The 22,519-nt window shown below is 38.7% G+C and overlaps 3 protein-coding genes and 1 pseudogene across 5 annotated transcripts; 3 read left to right on the top strand and 1 right to left on the bottom strand.

Moving 5' to 3' along the window:
* The first annotated feature begins 57 nt into the window (after nt 1–57).
* On the top strand, nt 58–3,104 carry LOC103999294 (cytochrome c oxidase subunit 5b-2, mitochondrial). The gene is made up of 6 exons (XM_009421013.3): nt 58–343; nt 477–562; nt 643–693; nt 2,372–2,438; nt 2,610–2,689; nt 2,803–3,104. The coding sequence occupies exons 1-6, from the start codon at nt 181–183 to the stop codon at nt 2,872–2,874; spliced, it is 519 nt and encodes a 172-aa protein (XP_009419288.3). The 5' UTR covers nt 58–180; the 3' UTR covers nt 2,875–3,104.
* A 1,254-nt stretch (nt 3,105–4,358) lies between these two features.
* Nucleotides 4,359–11,545, top strand: LOC103999293 (uncharacterized). 2 transcript variants are annotated; one of them, XM_009421012.3, is made up of 4 exons: nt 4,359–4,479; nt 10,544–10,958; nt 11,107–11,177; nt 11,273–11,545. In XM_009421012.3, the coding sequence occupies exons 2-4, from the start codon at nt 10,555–10,557 to the stop codon at nt 11,284–11,286; spliced, it is 489 nt and encodes a 162-aa protein (XP_009419287.2). In that variant the 5' UTR covers nt 4,359–4,479; nt 10,544–10,554; the 3' UTR covers nt 11,287–11,545. The 2 variants fall into 2 exon arrangements, with proteins under 2 accessions (XP_009419287.2, XP_009419286.2); XM_009421011.3 differs by lacking the exon at nt 4,359–4,479 and adding an exon at nt 9,807–9,956.
* A 1,736-nt stretch (nt 11,546–13,281) lies between these two features.
* On the top strand, nt 13,282–16,159 carry LOC135594427 (transcription factor HY5-like). 2 transcript variants are annotated; one of them, XR_010480092.1, is made up of 5 exons: nt 13,282–13,480; nt 13,793–13,964; nt 14,072–14,228; nt 14,324–14,461; nt 15,763–16,159. XR_010480092.1 is itself a non-coding variant. In XM_065084812.1 (4 exons), exons 1-4 carry the CDS (start codon nt 13,396–13,398, stop codon nt 15,826–15,828), a joined length of 480 nt encoding a protein of 159 aa, XP_064940884.1. In that variant the 5' UTR covers nt 13,301–13,395; the 3' UTR covers nt 15,829–16,159. The 2 variants fall into 2 exon arrangements, 1 of the variants encoding a protein (XP_064940884.1); XM_065084812.1 differs by lacking the exon at nt 14,324–14,461 and having other exon boundaries at nt 13,301–13,480.
* A 1,590-nt stretch (nt 16,160–17,749) lies between these two features.
* LOC103999446 (ribosome biogenesis regulatory protein homolog) lies at nt 17,750–22,432 on the bottom strand (annotated as a pseudogene).
* Nucleotides 22,433–22,519: the final 87 nt, after the last annotated feature.

The following is a 22,519-nucleotide window of genomic DNA, read 5'->3' as shown; positions in this document are numbered from 1 at the left end:
ATCGGCGTTCTGCGGGGTTGCGAAGCGGGTATAAGTAGGAGAGCCGAAGAGGGTATACCATTTATTTTATTATTAATAGGACAAGAAAACAGAGGAAGCGAGAAGCGGGGTAGGGCGGCCGTCGACCTGAGAACACACCAGCTGCAGCGAAAGAGGAAAGGAGCAAGAGCGAGAGACGCTATGTGGAGGAGGGTGTGCGTCGCCCCTTTGCGATCTGCTGTGGGGAAGCCCCACGCCTCCGCCTCCGCCTCCGCCGCCGCCGCCGCACTACGCGCCCGCGTCGCCCCCTTCCCCGCTTCATCCTCCTTGCCGTCCCGTATGACGGCGCATCTCTTCTCCTCGGGTAGTCCCTCCTCCTTCCTTTCCCCTCATTCTCAAGGGGATCCATTATTTCCTTTGGATTTCTACTTTATTTCTCCCCCCAGGGTTCATGAATTGGCAGTTTATTGCTCTTTTTCTTCTCATTCTTTGTTTAGATGGTGGATCGTTGAAAAAGAGTGTGGAGGACGTGATGCCGATCGCCACCGGACTCGAGCGGGAGGAGCTTGAGGCGGAGCTGGAGGTCCACACTTTTCTTTTCAGTTCTCATCATCATTGATCTGAGGAATGAAAAAACTGACCATTTTTGGGTTTTGAATTTAGGGGAAGAAGCGCTTCGATATGGATGCCCCCGTCGGCCCTTTCGGCACCAAGGTTGGCGATTCTTATTCTTGAGACCCCGGCCGTGATATTTGGCTCCTTTTCATAGATCTCATCTCTTTCGATCTTATATTTATGGATATGCATCGTTCTTCCTTCATCATGTTCTTGTAGAGTTATAGATTTCCTTAAGTCTCTTTGGGGTACATGAATTATGTGATGATTGCCTATAGAGCTTCTCTTTTATTAAATACCCATGTGATTAATTTCAGAACCCAAAGTGAATCGATTCAACCCATTCATATAGATACATACGTTTATGCTGCTACATTAAAGCTTGAGTTACAACTTAAAAGACTATCATGGGGGTTCCTATTCTATTCACATTGTTTCATATAGGACACTGACTGAAGCATGTGAAACCGGGGTCCATAATTTGCAAATCTATTTTTTGTTAGTAGAGATAGAACAATAAGGAATATTTCGAAATAAAAGATTATATTTCCATCAAGAACCCTTTATAGGTGTAATTGACAGATTATGGACAAGCTTGTCATTGATTTTCATAAATACCTTCAGTCAACTGATGTACACCTGCATGGGATATTTAGGTTTTTTGAATTATTTGCGGAAAGTTCATCAGTGTTATCATCCTTTCATTAGAATTAATGTCCAATCCTTTATTGGACTATGTATGAAGCAAATTCAGGAACTAGTTCTTCTCTGTACAAAGTAAATTATAAACAAGCTGTAGGAACTTATGCCTTTTAAGTTTTAAGAAAATTTTACTCTTTGTTTGAAGACAAATTTAACATGTTTAATAGTTAAGAACATTGCTCGACCTACAACAATTTAGAGGGTGATAAGCTTAGGTGGTTTAGGAAAAAGGTTGCTGAAAATTGAGAAAAGGAACAAAAGAAGGGGGGGATTTAACGAAATACACTCGACTTGTAAAAATCTCAATTGAACAATGAAAGAATAAGTAGTGCTGTTTCAAACACACATTGCTTTTGAGGGAGAAAAACATGATTCCACACTTCTTGACTAACATTACTTGCTGTCAGGTTGATCTGCTCGTCTCCAATACTGAGGAGCTCTAGTGTCAAGTTATTAAAATATTGGGGTTTGATGAATCATGTATGATTAAAGGAAAGTCTAATATAGTAGAGAATTTAGGATTTTAGGGACGATTTAGGTGGTAGGATTTTCGAGGAAGATAAGAAATTGAACCTTTTAAACTCGGTCTAAATCCTCTGAATTCACTTTGGGGAAAGGTTGTACTTTCACACCACTAATTCATTTATTCATTTCTTGGTCGAAGAAGGTAAAATTTGAGATCTGTATTGACGAATAATTTATTTATTCATTTCTTATTCGAAGAAGATAAATTTTTGGATGTCTTGACAAATAATTCATTTATTCATTTCTTATTTTGAGGCTTGTGATACATACATACATACATGATTCATATGCCTTTGAATTTGTGCTATGAAATAAATTAGTCAAAACGTTATGATGTAGTGTATGCCAACAAGTATAGACAATGATGTTCGTTTGGTTTCATGTTCTAGAGGAACATTGCCTTTTATTTATCCAGATCTTTTTTATTTCGTTTCTCTGGTTAATGTGCATAATAGTCGGTATTGATTTTTGTTGCAGCCTTTTTTTCATTTAAGAAATTCTTCATTGTCCAATTATATGATAAATTATCACATGTTTGGGCTGCTTGTAGGAAGCGCCTGCTGTCATCCAGTCCTACTATGACAAGAGGATAGTTGGCTGTCCTGGTGGTGAAGGTGGTAAGTCGATAGGAGAAGGATGCTATGAATTCTTAGTTTTCACTTTTTCCTGTAGCCTACCATTTCTGTTGATACACAAAAAAAATGTATAATCTGTGTGTATGTATGTTCATGGAAGATCTTGATTGCAGTGCTACTTGGCATTTTATACCTTTTTTATTGTTTTTGCAGAGGATGAGCATGATGTTGTATGGTTTTGGCTGGAGAAAGGCAAACCACATGAATGCCCTGTTTGCTCCCAGTACTTTGTGGTAATTGGAATTGACTTTCTCTACTTATAATGTTCTCAAATGAAACTTAAAAGATAGGCTCAACATATAGGTTTGGAACCAAAAAATATTGCTTAAGTTTACTCTTTCTGCAGCTTGAAGTGATAGGTGAGGGAGGGCCTCCAGATGGACATGGTCATGATGATGATGATGATGAAGATCATTAATTCTGGAGTTGAATTCTGCTAAAAATAAGAAATGGTGAGCGGGAGTCTTTGTACTATGTAGCTTCAGACAGCTATTTGTGTCTTCTGTTCAATTTTCTTGCCCCAAGTGTGGCGTATGTTTTCATCGTCTTTTCCTTTACAGTGACCATTATGGCCATTTGTTAGCCTTTGGATTCTTTTGGGCGTTTTTAGTGCATTGTCGAATAATCAATGGCCACAATTAGACTTCATTCTTTTTTCGAAGCATTCAAAGTGTCTCTACTACATGTATTTTATGTTACAAGTTTTAACTGCTACTGATTTCATCACCATGGCTTGTGAAAATAACCGAGTTTGGATGTAATCATCGTTGATTTTTTTTCTTCTCAAATTAAATTAAATTATTATAAAGAATGTATTATTTTATTTAAATTATTAATGTGTAGTATGATTAAGAAAATGATTAAAATTGTTATTTTTAATCATATGAATGAGTTAAAAATTTTATCAATCAATTAAACTATTAATTAATTTATCTTTTAATGAGTGATGTGATTTTTAAAAAGTAAATAATTTAAATGTCATTTTTGAATGTGACTTATAATACATAAATATTATAATTCTATCATTATGTTTGAAAGTAAAATAAAAATAAATTTTAAAATTTTATTTATTTTTATGAAATAATTAGTGATTTTTTATTTTTTAAATTAAATTGATGATATTGGTGTGATTATTACCACATAATATATGTGACTATACTAAGTTATCAATATTAGAAGTGTAATATATGAGAGGAGTTACAGGTCCATCATATATTAACCATGATCCCTAATAATACATTATATTTTTTGAATATATGTATGAATATAAATGAATAATATTTCATTATATTTTTTGAATATATGTATGAATATAAATGAATGATTATAATTGATTATATATTTATGTGGAGGGTAGATAAGGCGATTCGGATTAACGGAGCGTTAGATGTGCATTAGTAGTTGCTGCTGTGCTGGGCGAATTCGATGACGTGTCTAGTTATGAGTTGGCATGTAAATTCTTTTGGAATTGCCTCGTCATGGAATGACGCCTCACAGGTGTGATGTGTCGATCTGCCACAACTCAAGATAACGTTGTTCATCATGTTCTCGTAGGCATATTTCGGGATGAAGCAGCTGTTGGATGTTGTTTGAGATAACGTCGCAGTGTGCCGTAACGAAGTGCATTCTTAGATTATTCGACCATTGCAAGCACCCGAAATCAAAATATCGATGAGGTCAACATTTGAGCCATTCCGAGTCTCCGTGCTTGAACTCGAGCTCGATTCGAGGAAGGAGACGAGCGACCTTAAGTCGATTTATCCGAGATGGCTCCGTCTATTTGCCACCTCTGCAATGGACTCGGTCCGTCGGGTGGTGCGTTGTATCGCGGTGCAGCCTGTCGTCGGCATCGAGGTCCATCTACATGAGCCTTTGATGTGATCGACACACGCTCCTCGTTTGCTATAAATTCATCTGCCCTGGTGCTATCGACGGATTAGGGCGCCCTCTCTCTCTCTCTCTCTCTCGGTGTCAGGCAAGAGCAACAGGGGAGGAGGCCAAGGAACAGATCGGACCAGAGAAGGTACCGCCCACTCCCATTTTTCAAGTACCTTGATCTCTTTTCCTTTTTCCTCCATTCAGGCAATTGGTTTCTTTGGATAAATAAAATTATTCTACTTTGGTTTTTCTGGTTCTTAATTCTTTGATCTCTATCTGATGTAATAGAACCTTAAAGCCATATGATCCTACACTTAATCTCTATTAATTGTTCATTTTTTGTAGTCTTTAGATTATGCAAAAAATCACCATCTCACCTATGGTTCTAACAATTCATATGATTTCCTTAATGGCTGTAGAGGAAACTACACAAGTCGTGTGATTTAAGTATAACGGGACACCTTATTCTGCTGGAATGTTATGACTTGTTGTTCTCGGCCACCTCACTTCAATGCCTTTCATATCTATAAATATCAATCAATACTTAATCTTCCAAATGTCTCGGTACGGTCTCGTAATTAAGTAGTGAGATGAGAAGACATCGGATGAGTTTTTTTCTTCATGTATAAATATGTAGATGCATAAATGTATATACATTTCACAAAGAAAACAATTTTACTTTTATTAATCTAATGCAATCCGTGCTCACCTCATCCAAACACTAAAAAGAATACAAACTGAGTTGATGGTTGCCCCTTAAGATCTGATTTTTAAATCACTTGTTCATCATAAGGAGTGTGAGATATGTACACTTTGTGAACTATATCTGAAGAGACAGAACCAAACAAGTGAGCAAGTTTTTCCTGAATCCATTGACCATTCAAAGGTAAATTAGACAACATATAATCATCTAGTTCAATATCCATATTGACCAAAGTAGGCTTTGAATGAATAGGAACATCAAACAACCATCATGTGTAATACTAATGGCAGAGACATTTCCAATGAGTAAATCCACTGCCAAGCTAAGCCATAGCTGCGAGAAATAAACTCTAGCTCTAAGTAATATTCTTCTGGGTATTGGCTTTCCAAGGAGAAACCATTCCATACTTAATAGTGACGACGTCTACCCATAAATCATCAACTCTATTAAGATACAAGTTCATTCTCTTCACCCTATTTATATAAATATATTTTTCTAGTTAACTATCAAACCATTTGAATCTCATTTCTAGGAGACAATTTTTAACAACTCTCAATTATAGTAATAGATGAAGTTATCAGAGAAGAACCTACATATTTTTCTTCATAATTAAAAGAGATCTAAGCTTGTCATGCTTTAATCTATTGGAATAAACTGCTAGAAACAATGAAAGAAATATGAATTATTTCTGAATATTAGATTCATCTTTGTTAAAGAATGTCTTTTATCTCTGAAACTTATTTATTTCTTGATCCAATTTGCTTGTTTAACATTTTTTATTATAAATGAAAAATTCTGCAATCAAAATGGGATAAAATCACCACAATTCATAAAGATGTCGAGTGTCTTGAGCTTAATATACTGTTACCCATTTATGATGCAATGCTAGATTTTAAGTTCAGCATTATAAAAGAAATGGATGGCTTTCTTGACTTTGCAACAATCTCTTTTACCTTTCAGGTATATCAAGAGAGGTTGCTATCCTGATATTGTTTTTTATTTAATTGAGAGAAGTGTATATTAATGTTTATGTAAAATTGGTAATGTCTTGCGATAATTCATAGTTTATGATGCCTCGCCTGTTACATGATTGGAGATGTTGTTGAGATAAATGTTCATTTTTCTTTCTTGATCGATTAATTTAAGATTAGTCCTTGGTGGCATTTGTTTAGCTTTTTCAAAGCCAATCAATGAGTTTATTTTAGAAATGCCAAGGGAAGTTAAATTCTTTGTATGTGATTTGTTATTATGCCACAATCATGACAAATTGCTTCAGAAAATGATCAAGAATACACCAAGGATCCTTTGTTAAGACCAACTGCCAATTAGCTCCCATTTTGTACATGCCATGAAAAGAGAGTAATATAATGTAAGTACAATGATCAAGCGGCATTTTTCAACTAAACTAACAATTGATATCAAACTTTAGGTCAGATCTCATGTACCAACTTATGCAAATCCTACTCTAGGAATGAATTTTTTTATTACGTCTGTGTTGACAGGGATGATACTTGTTCTGACATCAATATATATGAATTTATTTTATTCTCTGATGTTGTCTAATGTTTGACAATAAGATTTTCTCTTGGGTGAATGACATCTAAAGAATCATCTAGCCATATAGTGTCTTCTTGATCAGGGGAACCAAGCACATTGCAGTAGCTAAAAATGCAAATGCTGATGTATATTTCAAAGTCTAAGATACTTCTTTCAGTGAGAACATAGCGGAGGCAGAGAAAATTATCTAATTCATAACAAGATGGTAATAAATGTATTTTTCTTTGAGCATAACAAATGGATCTTTGTTACCGTTTTCTTTTATCTTGATTGAGGCTTGAACTGCCACCAGACAACAATGAAGAAAATCTTGTTCACTAGATGATTCCCCTGATCATGAAGAGACTGTATGACTAGATGATTCTTTAGATGCGATTCACCCAAGCGAAAATTTTATTGTCAAACATTATACAAACACCAGAGAATAAAATAAATTCATATATATTGATGTTAGAACAAGTATCATCCTTGTCAACATGCTCACAGTAAACAGCTTTGGCATGGTAGAGTAGGCCTTTCAAAGAATGCTCTCTTAGACATTTATGATACAAGCATTTGATTGTGTGTTTTATGGAATAAGAAAGTCTTGAAAATTATGTTAATGGTCCCACATATTTGGCTTAGAGGTTTAAAATCATATCTCTGTTTACAGTGCTTCTGATTAGCCGTGGTTACGGCTTAGGTCCGGTATAGGTCTTTTGGGAATTGGAACCGGCGGTTCCATAATTCAAAAAAAAAAAAAAGGGTCAAAGCCCCTTTGACCAACTGGCTATTAGGGTTGATTGTTTGATAGACTGTTGGGTTCTGAAGGGGAAAATGACCAGTTTGCACCCCTGCACACCACCCCCCCACCCCACCCCCCCAACAGCCATATAAAAGATTGATAAGTTTATAATTTTATCAACTTTATATCATTATACTTGTATTGAAATACATCCACTTTTCAAAATGACATTATGATGAAAACTTAGAAATAAATTTTTTATGATTGTTGCTATTTTAAATTATTTTTAATTAAAAACTAAAAGTAAAAAAAAAATAGATGGTTCGAACTGGAAGTTGAACCGTAGAAACTGGCACCAGAATCGGTCCTCTATGATTCGGTTCTGAAACCGGGATTACGCCTACTTGTGATGGACTAAGTAGAATTGAGTAGGGCAGAATCAACCTGGTGGTGGTATCTGCATCTTAGGTTCTGAAGAACATACCCAATACACTTGAGATTCTGAAATATTTTGTTTAAGGAAAGAGAAATTATCACTATGTATGCTTCCATAACCTTCAACTGCAGGATGTAAGCAGTTCTCTTTACATACCCCCAAACCTATGTGGTTAGCAGTAAAATCTTGTATAGAAAATTCTTTCTTAATATGGTACCTGCTTCAGTAATTCAATTGCTTTAGTTAGGACTATAACTCAGTAAGGTGGATTTGGTTCATCTAAGATAAACAAACCACATTTCAGAAAGAACCTTTTTTTCTTTGTCTGTTACTGAGCTCCAATAGCATAGCTTGCTCAAGAAAACTTGTCAGATCTGATGGCATACTACACAATCTCAAGACATGTGTTGACTATGAATTATGCAGGTTTAGATGAGGCCCAGTTTCCATATGAATGTTAGACTCTCACTGCTTTTCATCTGGAATGCATGCTAAATCATGCTCATTTCAAAGTACACCTACATTTACACCTTTTCATGTGTTAATGCTTGTAACAAAGATAAAGATATGTGCACCAGACTGAGTTAGGGGAGAACACCAAAAGACATTATAGTATTCACCTGCCTCAAAAAGGCAAAGTGGGAAGATGAAGCTGCAAAAGAGAGAAAAAGCAGGTTGTGGTCATGGTCACATTGCATGGAAGCATTTCCCTAGGAGAATCGAATCAGCCCACAAGCACTTTCCTGTGCTTTCTTTTCACAGTTCACCACTGCCCTTTAACTTCTCCCAAGGGAAGGGAGGGTATATCATCCTATGGGTTTGAAACTCCTCTTCCCTTGACACCATGGGAAAGTAGGGGGAAGCAAAAGCAAAAGCAAAGCCACTCATATAAGCCACACCAGGGGGGATCAGGAAAAGAAGAGACTTTGGTTTGCAACATAACAATCAAGGGAGGCAGAAGAAGATGAGGGACATGAAACAAGTGGAAAAAGATGGTCAAGACCATCCTCCAAGACTGCTTTCTTTATAGAAATTCACCAGTTTTTTTTTCCCTTTTACTTTCTTGAGCAATTCAATAACTGGTGCATGAAAAAAATGGAAAGGATGCTTTCTCCCTCTTCAAAAATTCCTCCAGTCTCTCTCAAGTATGAATAAAAAGACAGCCAGCCAAAACTACTCAAGTCTTTTATCCTCCTTATCTTTCTTTCCCCTCCCTGTCTTTGTATTCCCAACATTTAAGCTAGACTGACATTGATAAACATGCATATGAATGTGATGATATCTTACATGATATTATATTTGATTAATAAGATGTAATTCATCCAGTTGGAGGATTTAAATTTCTATGGAGTGAGATGACAGGCAGATGAAAGCTCTAAGAACAGACCACTGGGATTGGATTTATTTCATCATTCTATTTTCTTTGGTGGATTAGCCATTTAGTGTAGTGCTTGTATATTGGCTAAGGGTTAGATGGTCAGTTTGAAGGAAAGGAAAATGATAATAGACTGCAGAGCTCATTGTAGCCTCAATATGAATATTTTTAGCCTGAGTTACACTAGAAAAGAAATTTAGATTTTTTTTTGGGTACATTTAGGAATATTTAGAAACAATAATCAAGGTTAGTAATGTTTAGCCTGAGTAATTTTCTGGAAAATATGATGCTGCATTGTTCAGATTAATCTTAAACATCATCAGAGTACCCAAAAAAAATGCATCAGGAAATGGAAACAAAACATCCATTGTCACACTAAAGCCAGTTTGCAAGCATTATAGAAGCCACAGTAGTTTTAAGATGTCATGTCTTTTAACAAAGACATGTTTGATGAGAATCATGTAAAAGAAGTGGCATGGTGGAGGGAACTGAAATGTTCCACATTCATTTCACCACCTCAAAAGATGTTGCTGAATTAATCCATGTTCAAATTCCTCATAATTTTACCAGTCTTTTAGCATCCTTATCCATACTCTTTATCTTCTTCTTCTTTTTCTTTTTAGTTTCTTAGGGTTTCCTCTCTCTTTTTTTTTTAATGTGACTGCAGTGTTCAAGAAGTGGCCACAGAAAGAGAAAAGTGAGAACACCCAATTTAGATTCTCAATTATTGAGCTCCACATGCAAGTATAAAAGGCCACCCCAACCTCACATCAACACTCACTGTCTCATCTGACATCCCACTTCTCTCCTCTTCCTCCCAACTTAGGGTAAGCCTTCCATCTCCACTCCTCTCTATTGTTGGTGCTTCAGTGGTGTCAAACAAGAGAAAGTTTTGCTTCTTGTCTCTTCTCTTCCATGAACTAGAAAGAGTTATCCTCTGAATCAGCTATCTGCAGTCTCTAAGCATTTGATGTTGGTCTTCTTGTATAGGACTGTTAGTACATGGTCATGCAGTATAAATCTCACACACTCTCTCTCTCTCTCTCTCTCTCTCACACACACACACACACACACTCAAACACAAATGAGTTCTTAATCTTCTGTTAGCTATCTTAAATTTTCTTTGGTGTCAAAGAAGGAACCCTTTGCTTCTTGGCTCTTCCCTTCTATGGACCAGCAGTATTTGCAGTCTCTTAAGACTGATCTCTGTCTTCTTGTATAGGATTGTTAATACATTGAAGATGCAGGACATAGTAACACACACACACACACACTCTCTCTCTCTCTCCCTCTCAATCTGTCTTCTTGTATCTTGAATCTTTAGGACTTGACAAAATGAACAGGAAGTATCTCTCTCTCTCTCTCTCTTTCTCTCTCTCTCTCTCTCTCTGATGGCTGTATCTTGAATCTTTAGGACTTGACAAGATGAACAGGAAGCCAGGAGACTGGACCTGCAGATCCTGCCAGCACCTCAACTTCAGCCGCCGGGACTCGTGCCAGCGATGCAGCGACTCGAGGCCGAGCAGCGACCGCTCCGAGTACGCCAGCTTCGGCGGCGGCCGCGTCGGTGGATCCTCGTTTGGCTTCAGCGGCTCCGACGTCCGCCCTGGCGACTGGTACTGCTCCTGCGGCGCCCATAACTTCGCCAGCCGCTCGAGCTGCTTCAAGTGCTGTGCCTCGAAGGAGGACTCAGCAGTCGGCGGCGGCGGCGGCGGCGGCGGCGGTGGTTTCGACGGCGACATGACACGGTCGCGGGGGTACGGCTTCGGCGGCAGCGGCGGCGGCGGTGGGCGCGCCGGGTGGAAGTCCGGGGACTGGATCTGCAACAGGTGTCAGTCATGCCCCTTCTGTTCCTTGTGCATGTTCTTCATCAAACGTTCATCTAACCTTTACATATGTGCAGTTCTTTTAGCTTCATCCGATACCAAACCCTTCTGGGCTCCGTGTTTAGCTAACATCGTTGAAGCATTTCTGTAGGTCGGGATGCAACGAGCACAACTTCGCAAGCAGGATGGAGTGCTTCCGATGCAATGCACCCAGGGATTCCGGTAACCCATCCACCGCTGGACTCATCATTTGTTTGCTTCCATCCTGAAATCTGATAGTATCAACATCTGGAAACCTCTTTGTCCTTTCATGGCAGGCACCGAAGTCTAAGGAGACGATGAACCAGCGAAGAGACAACAGAAAGAGATGAACGAGAGCTTCAGATACGGTAGTGATCTCAAGTTATTGCTAGTTTTGCCTTTGGTCTTCTTCTTGAACCCTAAGTTCTGTGTTGAGTGTTCCTTCTCTCAGTTTCAATTTGCTTTGAAGTCCTGTGTCCCTCACCCTTCTCCTGCACCTCTTCCTCCTATCTTTGCAATAGGTAATGTGAAGTCTCTTTCTGCTTTGTTATGAATGAAGATTATATGTATGTCATCCTCCAAATGGTGGGGTATGTTCTCGAGCACATAACGCAAGTGGTCCAAGGAATGTCTTGAGAAATGCCATGGCCTTTGACATGTCTACAAAAGCTCCAAGTTTAGGTTTCAACAGCTGTTGCACTCCAAAAGAATCAAACATCAACAGAAGCTTTTCATGGGTGACTCCTTTTCACACATCAAAGGAAAGCACCAAGTGAATTGTCCATCTCTCTCTCCAATTGAATTATTTTGTGACACCATGATGTTTTCATGTGAAAATATAAGGCATGCATCAAATGATGAATTAAGATATAAATATACATTGAAGGAAAGGAAAGATAAGAAAAGAAAATAATAAATCCCTACCCTCATTTTGCATTACACACATTAAGTCCAGATGAGTAGTTGCTATCAGAACAAAAGCCAATGACAGTGACAATGTTGTCAACTTTCCTACTAATATTCTGCTATGTTGTGGCAAGGTTATGTATGCATTTGTATCTAAAAATACTAGAGTGGAAGATGGTCTCCACATAGGACTTGATTGAGTGTGTCAATCACATTGGATTCTCTTTAGCTTTTACCCAACTTTATCAAGGTTTCCCCTGTTATATTTGATCTGGTCAAAAGTTCATGGCACCTATAATTCATATTTCCACCTCCATTACTCCCACATTTAGCAGGACTCTTTTCCCTGCTTTCTGGTGTGTGTTGCTTAGATTGTGCTGCAGCTTTCCTACTTTCAGCATTTTCTTATTAAAACACAAGTGATTAGAGAATACTTCTCTGCTTCTATCATTTCTTTTGAGGAGGAGAAGTGCAGCTATCATGCTGCTTCTCCAGTAATATAAATTGGTGTTTCACATCTTACATTAAGCCTTCTTCTGCAAGAGGAATACATGAGACTACTGATACAGTAGAAGTCATTTGAATCAACTTATCTCCTGTCAAATAAAGAAAATAGAGCCTGGTGGTGGTCATGAGCCCAAATGGTAAGACCAACAACATAAAACCAGTCTGTATGTCTATGGTAAAACCAATATAAGACTTCTAATGTCCATAGACATGCAGAGCTAATCATCCATCTGCTCTGACAAAATGACATCCAACATGAGAAATCAGTTAATAGTACAAAAAGCTTTGATCAAACTATGCACAGTTGATCTCAGGGGGTTTTGCAAGATGTTAGATAAACCCTATAGCAAATCATGCCACTTCAGATGAGAAGCTTTAGCTAAGCTGTGTACTACTATCCTTTCCTTCTTGTCTTGTACATCACAACCTTCATACAAGGAAAGGCTCTCTTCTCCCAGCTGGTTTTCCTGCTCTATCCAAAATGAGAACTGTTGTCTTAATAGTGGCTGACTGAATTCATTGGATAAATACTAAGGAAAGAGACACATATGAAGGATGTAAATATTATATAATATCAATATTTTTGGAGGGATATGAAAAACCCGAACAAATTAGAACATCAAACCTCTCAGTAACATGTACAACCAGGAAAGGACCAGATCGAACGCCTAGGATTCGTCGGCCACTCGACTTATCCATTAATCGAACGGTAGAAAAGCCTCCACGCTCGCCTACAATGCGGCTTTGGATCCCCGCGGTCGGTTTATGGCTCCACCGTCGTCCACGCTCACGCGCTTACGACCGTCCGATGAGTTCTGATCGGACGGCCAAGCAGCCCATCTCTAGATCACGGAATCCCCACGTGATCTTGTAAACTCGTTCTCTTCCCCGCTCTTGGACAAACGGCAGAGGTGATAAGAAGTACTCTGAGGCAACGCTCTGCTTCTTCTTCTTCTTATTCTTCTCTGTCGATCTCTTCTCTTCGAAGAGAAAGAGGAGGAGGAGGATGCTGCAGGAGCAGGCAACCAGCTCCCTTCCTTCGGGTAGCGAGAGATCCTCGAGTTCCGCCCCTCTGATGGAAGTCAAAGAAGGTAAATCTTTTACTTTCTTTTCTTTTCCTGCGGGCCTTTTTCCGGTAGGAATTGATTAATTCTCGTGATTTTGCTTAAGAATAGTATTTTCGTCGATGAATCTGTGATTTCTCCGTCCAAAATGCGATCCTTTTGAGTTTGATTTGGCCAATGCGTAACTGGTCCCCCTTGCTTCTCCAAGATTACATTTTTACGGAGAATGGGGGATTTTTATCGGCATTTTAATCCCAGCTTCGATGTATTTTGGATTTTTTTGACCTCTTTGTTGGAGTGTGTTGGTCAAATTTCGATTTTCTTTTTGCTGTGATATAGGTATGGAAAGCGACGACGAGATCAGGAGAGTGCCAGATTTCGGGTTCCAGCCGGCCGGCCCATCGACCTCCGGCCGGGAGGCCGCTTCGGCGGACGGTCCGGACCAGGGCCAGCCCGGCCAGCGGCGGAGAGGGAGGAGCGTCGCCGACAAGGAGCACAAGCGGGTGAAGAGGTTCGGGACATCTTTCCTCTTCTGCCCCCCATTTGGATACTTTTGGGAATGATCTGTGTACGTAGTGAGCCGTTCGTCTGCTTTTGGTGCGTCCCTTTCCACGAAAGGTTGCTGAGGAATCGAGTGTCAGCTCAGCAAGCACGGGAGAGAAAGAAGGCTTACCTGAATGATTTGGAGGCCAAGGTGAAGGATTTGGAGGCCAGGAACTCACAACTGGAGGAGAGGATGTCCACGTTGCAGAATGAGAACAACATGCTGAGACAAGTATGCCTTCTTGACCTTCATGATATTTCCCTGTCATAGTCTGTATTCATGTCGACACTTGATTCCTCATTTAACATGAGGATATGAATTCCTAGGAATCCTCGAAAGTGTTGGTCCAAATTCTGTAATGGAATATTCCGAGCACGGATCACATTTTGATTTTTGATGGGATTCGACACTCCGATGATGCCATCGGAAATTAGATCTTGGATTCAGAGGGTGGGATTTAGGAGGTGAGATTTCTCATATCCCTATAAACTTATACTGAATTGGTTGTGGACTTTGGATAGAGGGTGGAATTTAGATGATGCTATTTTAATATATAATTTTGAAAGTGGAAATTAAAATCCTGGGACTTCATCGGAGGTCACCATCCCAAAAGGTCCTTTTCGACTTACTAGAGTTGTATATCTATTTCAATCTGATAATGAGGGAATCTTTTAGACGTAATGCATGTAGCTATACATTGCTCGGAGTTCGTAGTGGTTATGTATCTTCTTTATAATGCTTTCTATCGTCTAGGTGTAGTAACTTCTTTGTTATTTTCGTTAGTATGTATCGATTACGTTGAAATGACTTCCTGAATCTAGTGTTGTTTGTTTCTCTTAAGCTTATGGTTCGTCATTGCCATGAAATCTTGTTTTTGAAGCTAATGGTTGTATGCTAAAACCAAAAGTAGATATTGAACTTCAAGGAGGAAATCTTATATGGGGTGATCATACCCTGTTATCTCATTGCAATCTCATTTAGTCACTAAAAGTGAACAGAAAGTATAAACCATAAGAGTTGTGGGATAAAAATGCGAGAAGTCTGTATAAGAAAGGAATTAGCCAATTGGCAATGAGATATTATCCATGCTCTTTAAAAAAAAGTTAGTGGGGCACGAACATCTCTTAGGTCTGTGGTTCCACAGCTAGTTTGAGTACACAAGATGATGTTTCTTTAAGAACCAACTAAACTACTTGAAATTGCCACAACTTTTTCCTGTCATACCGTAACCATTTTATTTATGATTCCTTGTTTTCTAATTCTTCATGTATAAATAATCGTTGATGTTCTTCGTAGCATTGCGATTTTCACTTGTTTGTTGTACTTGTATCTACCTCGGTTCAATCAAGATGTACGCTTCTGCATGTTGTTTGGCAACAAAAGACAGTTATAAGTAAGAAAGTTGATAAAACTGGTGTTCGTCAGACTATTTGATTATCCAACACGCACATTTCCTTATGATTCGAGCAACTTCCTGATTTGGCATGCGTAATCCAGATTACATCATGTATGACATGAGAATAACTTTTCTAGCCATACTAAATTGCTTTGCGAAGAAACATGACTTATCTGTGCAGAAACACCGTGTTCTCTTCCATTAGATCCTTAGCTGATATGTGCCACTCCACCTTATGTTGTTTGTAAACGTTCATGGTTTTGGTAGCTATGATCTATGTTGGTTTTGTGTGAACACACTGAATCATTATAGTTAATCTCACAGTTGAGGGGACAAAATGTTCTCTGACAACTTCTATTTCTCCTGCAGATCTTGAAAAATACTACTGTTAGTAGGAGAGGATCTGGTATTAATGCCAATGGAGAAGGCACGTAGAATATCGATCCAAACGCAAGAACTCACACTGGTAAGCCTACTATAATTTCGCAGCAACCCTGATGAAGGGATCCAAAAAAAGAAGAAAGACGATTATGATTGGAAATGTTGAGGACTTCGATTCAAGTAACTGCTTGTGTACTCCTTTTTATCTGAATCTGGATGATGTGCTTAGTGATTGCCCTAAAATAGTGATGCATCTTTGTGAGTACTCTTAAGTAGGAAAAAGAATGACATGCCTTCATGTGTAAAAGATACCACTGCTCCAACACAAAGATAGGCAAATCTCCAATTCTTGAACTTAATTTGTTAAATTGAGTTGTTATTCTCATTATTTAGATCTTAGTGTGTCAAATGAGGCTCACATCTTTTGGGAAAGCATATAACAGATTTATACATTTTGATTTTTAGAGGAAGCATCAACCATCATCTTACCAAATTAGGTGAAATAATAGGTTAACTACATATTGTCTTAGTTGCCTTTTAGTGTTTTAAAAAGTTAGATTGATATCCCTATAATTACAAAAGCGAAATATTGAGGCTCATTTATCCTAACGACATTAATTTTATCAACGAAAATATTAAAATAAATGATAAAAATATAATTTTAATGTTCGGTAGCAGATGATAGTGGCATCGTTGGCATCGGTAGTGTTGGACCCCTCCTTTGCATTTGCATCATCGTCGTCGCAAATGTTGAGTGATCGTCACTCTCGTCACCATTTGATCCATGCTCTCTTGGCAAGCTCTGTATTGTGTTCAATCAGCTACCCGACAAGTGGTCGTTGTTGTTGGACGAGACCATCACCTCTGCTTGCGCTTCCTTGATCATCTATAGCACCTCTCGCATTAGCAGTCACTTCTTTGCCTCAACTACTATGCATGCCATTGTGATGTTCAGTAGTGCCATTAGCTTCTCCTCGGATGCCTCGTTTCCGGATAACTCACGGTCCTCGTCGAATTCGTTTCGCTCCTCTCGCATGGAGCGGACCCATCAGGCGATGTCAATGTTGTGCTCCTCCACCAGGTCCTAGAAGAGGGTGAAGAAGGACTTGGGTACACAGTAGAGGAGGGAGGAGGATGCGGTGGACGAGGAGGCAGCGAGGTCATGGGGTGAGGTCGGGGGAGGAGGAGGGGCAGGATGAGAGCATAGTCAACGAGGCAGGACTCAAAGTCTCGACCAAGCAAGACATTGGTGGGCTTGATGTTTGCGTGCACGATTGATGGGTTACTCTGGTGGAGGTAAAGGAGGTCGAAGGCCATGTCCTTTACTATCTTCAAGCACGTCGTCAAATGTAGCAATCACTCAGCACCTACGTCGATGCCGACACATATGCAAAGGAGGAGGGGTCGAGGTTGGGATCCACCCGATGGGTCAGTAGTGAGGTGGCCACCATCTTCGTCGTAAACGCCGTAGTAGCCACCACCATCTATGTCGTTGCAACGTGACACGGGGTGGGCGACGATGAGGTTGATGGTGCACTCCTTATAGAGGTGAGTGGCGTCGCGATGAGATTGAACCTTATCGTCGACACCGACGACTAGGCAATTGTGTTGATGTCGATGCCAGTGATGCTATCATCCGTCACTAAACGTTAAAATTATCTTTTTACCCTTTATTTTCATATTTTTATCGATAAAACTGATATCGTTAGAGTAAATGGATTTAGATGTTTCATTTTTCGTAATTATAGGGATGTTAATGTAAATTTTTAAAGTGTAAGAATCAAAACGCTAAAGACAATTAACTATAGGGGGTAAACTGTAATTAGCCTTGAAACAATTGATGCGTTGGGCACAGTAGCGTCCTACCCTACCTAAAGTAAAAAAAATGAGGTTATATAGTTTGCAACCACAGATGCAATTTTTCTCATAGAATAAAGATTGTTTCCCAAGTTGTAGAGAGATGATTTGCCTAAAACTTACTGCTGAAAAATTGCTGTAATATATCAAAGCACTTGAGGTGAGGTCAAGATTCTCTATACCATTATCTGGGACCAATACATTTCCTACTCACAAAACAAGCATCAGAACATAACTTTTTCCCTCTCTGTTTTGCTGGGTCTTCTATCCCTTTTATATTGAACAGATTTCAATGGCTCCTTGTCTCAAACTTTAGCAGTGACTCCATGGACTCACCATGTGATAACAAATTAATAGGAAAAACAATTATAAGCAAGTTTCAACACATTTGCACTAAGATTAAATAATTTTACATGTAATTATAAATTGATTACCAAAAAAGAGCATACTTTTGACTCAAGAATAAGTTAATCCATGACACACGACGAAACAAGGACAAGAAAATGCTCAAAATATTGCACACTGCTGAAACATGGAAGATTAAATAGCCTTTATCATTACAAACCTCTAAATGCTGTCATCTAGTGTTTCTTTTTTGAAGATTTTTTAAGGGGTTTCCTTTTTTGGCTTCAGCTTCCTTGCTGTAGAAGATGTATCTTGTTCCTTTTCGTTCTTCTGTTGCTTTTCCACCTTCACATTGAACATTGTAACTGCCTGTTCCATAATTATCTCAAAATTTAACGCTTTTCTTCTTAACTTTATTAGAAACAGAAGAAATTACTTTCCAGAAGAAAATAAACTGAATAGATTTCTAACAATAAATCTTGCCTAGTTGACATCAAGTATGTCATGAGAGCTTTTGGACATCAGATGGTCGAGAATTTTTGCTGTTTGTTGCTTCTCTTGTGAGCTCATCCCCTTTCCTTCCACAAGGAGCAGAAACTATAGAAAAGAAGCAATCAATATAAGTCTTGTATATGATACCACGCTAAAAAGGAATAACGAAGCAAGAACCAACCTTCCGATACTTCCCAGTGTCGAGAGATTTCTCCCCTGGCAACTTTTTTGTCAAATTTCCCACCACTTGATGTTGCTGTTGTCGCCATCCCAGCTACATCCTCGAGCTCCTTTTTACTGGCTTTCTTCGGTGCCTGGCTTCCTGTGATCGGCAATGCTGTTGCAGCAAGTTGTACATGACTGCATGTGAAGTTGTATGGGCATAAATTTTTGAATACTTGGTGGGAAGAAGGCAGACAGTAAAAAAGAAAATAAGTTGTTTGACTTAGTCTATAACACATTATACTAAGTAAGCATAAGAACATTCAAGACTTGCTAATGTCTATGAATCTGATTAACAAAAAAGTAACTATTCAATGGTTGACTGTAAGCCCATTTGCTAGCAGTTGCAAAGAATTGCATGCCTGCCAGAGCTAGCATTGCAAAAAATTGTACAAGAAGCAAAGTCTGGGTTATCTATACAGCAAATGACAAATATGAATTGCCATGAACCTTTTGTTGTTAAATTCCATCTTAATTCAATATCACAAGGCAGTTTCGGAAACAAAGACAACCTTGGTAGGGCACCAACTTTTGCAGCTTGCTTTAAGTTCTCTGGCCGGTTCTTCTCTTGCTTTTCAATTCGTTTATTCTTTTCAGCCTTCCTTTTGCTGAAGGGATCCTCTCCTGGCTCTGCAGAAAGAGCAGTTCTGATAATTCAGAAATGAAATAATCATACAAATTTATGCACGTCTAAAAAGGAAATATACTAGACTTCTTGATAACAGTAAAGTGTGACTTGCTAGCCATGTCACAACTCCATAGAAAGCAACTTTTTGATAGTTAGATCATGCATATGTGATGCACACATTAAAATTACCCAAATTGTAAGATGGCATTGTACATGAAACTACAAATTTAGCAATTGAAGGGAAAAGTAAAATTACCCATTTTTTAAAATTCGTCATTGTATGTGAAACTCTAACAATTTAGAAAAGTAGGTCAAACTGATGGGAAAAGTAACTAAAATTTGTTCTTCCTCTTTTCTGATGATAAACCAGCTGATTCTTCCTAGATCACTCGGATCCCAAAAGAAGAACCCATATCCAGAGCAGCCTCCTTGTGTGCTATAATGTTGGCATGGATTTGGTGGATGCAAATGTTGAATTCAAAACACATGTTCTATATTGGTAAGATCCAATTGAGACTATTTGCACTTAATAATTTGGAAAATTAATGGATGAAACAATTCACAATTCATAGTACAGGCTGAAACTATCAAAATAGAAAAACAAAGCCTCGTGTCAAATAGATAAACATAATAGGATTTTGAAAATAAAACATAACTTTATGAACTTAAATAACTTGCTTAAAAACACAAAAAGGAACACGTTAAGTACATAGTAGGATAATAATCTCAAACCAAATATGAACCATTTATTAGTTGTGTCAAAGATTTATTCCCAAACCTAATACACGTGAAACCTGATTTGACCTACTTAATAAAAAGGACTGGTTAAGTCAAGTCAAGTCAACGATGACACAATTAACAGGATTTGGCCTGCTACTACATTCATCATATTAAACCCTATTTTTTTTAAAGAATACAAACCACATGTACACTTTTCCGAATGTGGCAGCATATCACATATGCACTATCTGACACACTGACTGCCAGCAAACCATGGATGCTTTTTAGACATTGCTAGCATCTCAAAGTCTCAAAGTTTCCAATCAACAACAAAAGAGAACTCTGTACATGAACAAAAATATATATTTGAATATGCAATTGAAGCAGTGTTTTCCCAAAACTCTCATTTCTGTTGTGGATTTGTCTATGAAGTAGAAAACAGATATGCGACAATAAATATGTAAAGCAAATATACTCACTTACACCATTACCATCTGCTAGTTTGGCCTCAATAATTGGTATGTCTTTATCATCATTTACATGGTCATAGCCATGATGTCTCTTTCAAGTACCCGTTTGTTCATCAAGCGCATGCTTCTCTTTTTTATGCTTCTTTATGCCTGCAAGAACGATTGATCAGTCAGAATCATGTGCATCCTACTATACATAATAAGCAGTTTGTTCATAAGATGGAAAAAAGAACCATTAGCAGAGTGGGAAAACTTCTTGTAAGACTAACCTTTCATCTTAGCAAACAATTCCCACTTTGTAGGAGGCTTAGGCTTTGGGAGCTGAAAAAAAGCAAAGTTTAATTAGTGTCATAAAAAAATATGTGAAGGAATATGATAGTCAAAGTTGGAAGTACATACATCTAGTAATTTATCGCATGAAAATGCAAGTGGGAAGATAACAGGGAACTCAATTCCTGCCAGAAGGAAATATAGGCACCAGAAATCAAACATATGCATGCAGTTTTGTGGAGGAATCCACAACAGCAAACATTTCTAGTTACCTTCCAAGAGAAAAGGCAGCCCGAAAACAAACTCATAGCACTTGGTTCCAGAGAGGACTAGATATTCATCAAACAGCTAAAAGCAACATAATCTTAAGTTGGATCAACTACTTCACATTCAATAAGTGCTCTAACACAGGTTAACAAATCAGCATTTGATATCAGTACTTACTGTTGGAAGGACTAGAAAATACTATCATGAATGCGACTTCGGATATGAATGAAAGCTAAATTACCTAATCCCCACAATAACAAAATGATTGCAAGCAAATCAAAGAGGAGCACCAACTGTGTGATTACAGTACCCCTTGCATCTGTGGCGACCAACTTCTGTGGAAGATAGAAAATCATGCGATTTTTATGCCTAATGATTATTTGTCATTGCTCATTACTCTTGCTGTTTTCCCTGGTTTTGAAATACAACTTGTTTTCCAAGTGTTATAGGCCTAAATATCTTTCTTTTCTTTTCTCCATACAGACAGAACACGTCACACAAATTTACAAGAAAACAACAATGCATTTTACTCCTAATTCATTACCAAAAAAAATAATGCATAATTTGGACGACAACCCTTATCGACCGAAGCTGCAATAGAACAAGTAATTGCAAATATAGGAAGTTAAAAGAAAAAAAAAAACAAGAATGATGAACGCAACAATCCAAAACCTTACGTGCTTCTCCCTCGGAAGCTTGGTCGTGGGCTGGGGCAGCAGAACGACGGGACCATCAGGGTCGTCGCTTGACGGAAGGGCGAAAAGAGAATCGGCTAGGGCTTGACCCAGCTCGGTGCCCTTTTCCAGATACGCCCTCGTCAGCTCCTGCCTAGTTATCACAACGAAGACAAGGAATCGAGCTCGAGTAACAACAGAAACAATATCATCATGCTATATACATAAACCGTCGTGAAGGACGGGGTTTTAGCACGGTTCGGAGACCAATCGAGTACACCATTCGCAAATAAACTAATTTTAATGGTTGCAATCCGGAAAACCTAAAATTACGAAGACAATCTTCTCACATACACGCATCAGCATCAACAGTTAACGAGGAAGAAAGGGAGATAGAGATGACTGTTACGAACCGAGAAGATGGGATGGTTTGGAAGTGGTGCGTGGGATCGGACGCCACGAGGCTGCCCCAATCGATCTGATACTTCTCCGCCTCAATGTGCGGAGACGTTCCACCTTGCTCTGCCGCCGCCTCCACCGTCTACGGTTAGGAAGCCGTAGCCGTAGCCGACGACACGAAGGCGCCACAGTGATAGGAAAATTACGGGCCCGCCTCATCATTCAATGACATTAGGGCTTCCATAAATAAATGGGCCATAAATAAATGGGCCGGCCCAGGTACGAAACATCGAACGCACACGGTAATCCCCCATCTGCAATCTCCCAATACACTGAGCTACAAGTGACATCACTAATTTCGATTGCATCTTCTTCTTTGTGAGAGAGATAAAATCGTTTCT

Source organism: Musa acuminata, chromosome BXJ1-9 (genome assembly GCF_036884655.1).
Source record: "Musa acuminata AAA Group cultivar baxijiao chromosome BXJ1-9, Cavendish_Baxijiao_AAA, whole genome shotgun sequence".
In the NCBI taxonomy this organism is placed as follows: domain Eukaryota; kingdom Viridiplantae; phylum Streptophyta; class Magnoliopsida; order Zingiberales; family Musaceae; genus Musa; species Musa acuminata.
Note: the sequence above shows the minus strand (reverse complement) of the source record. Positions and strands in the feature narration are given on the sequence as shown.

Excerpts from the sequence above, each read along its gene's own strand:
- LOC135594427 (XM_065084812.1), top strand. The coding sequence starts at position 13,396 with ATGCTGCAGGAGCAGGCAACCAGCTCCCTTCCTTCGGGTAGCGAGAGA. Across the intron at positions 13,965-14,071 it reads GAGCACAAGCGGGTGAAGAG|GTTGCTGAGGAATCGAGTGT; the intron begins GTTCGGGACATC and ends TTTCCACGAAAG. Across the intron at positions 14,229-15,762 it reads AGAACAACATGCTGAGACAA|ATCTTGAAAAATACTACTGT; the intron begins GTATGCCTTCTT and ends TTTCTCCTGCAG.
- LOC103999294 (XM_009421013.3), top strand. The coding sequence starts at position 181 with ATGTGGAGGAGGGTGTGCGTCGCCCCTTTGCGATCTGCTGTGGGGAAG. Across the intron at positions 2,439-2,609 it reads CTGTCCTGGTGGTGAAGGTG|AGGATGAGCATGATGTTGTA; the intron begins GTAAGTCGATAG and ends TTGTTTTTGCAG. Across the intron at positions 2,690-2,802 it reads TTTGCTCCCAGTACTTTGTG|CTTGAAGTGATAGGTGAGGG; the intron begins GTAATTGGAATT and ends CTCTTTCTGCAG.
- LOC103999293 (XM_009421012.3), top strand. The coding sequence starts at position 10,555 with ATGAACAGGAAGCCAGGAGACTGGACCTGCAGATCCTGCCAGCACCTC. Across the intron at positions 10,959-11,106 it reads GGGGACTGGATCTGCAACAG|GTCGGGATGCAACGAGCACA; the intron begins GTGTCAGTCATG and ends GCATTTCTGTAG.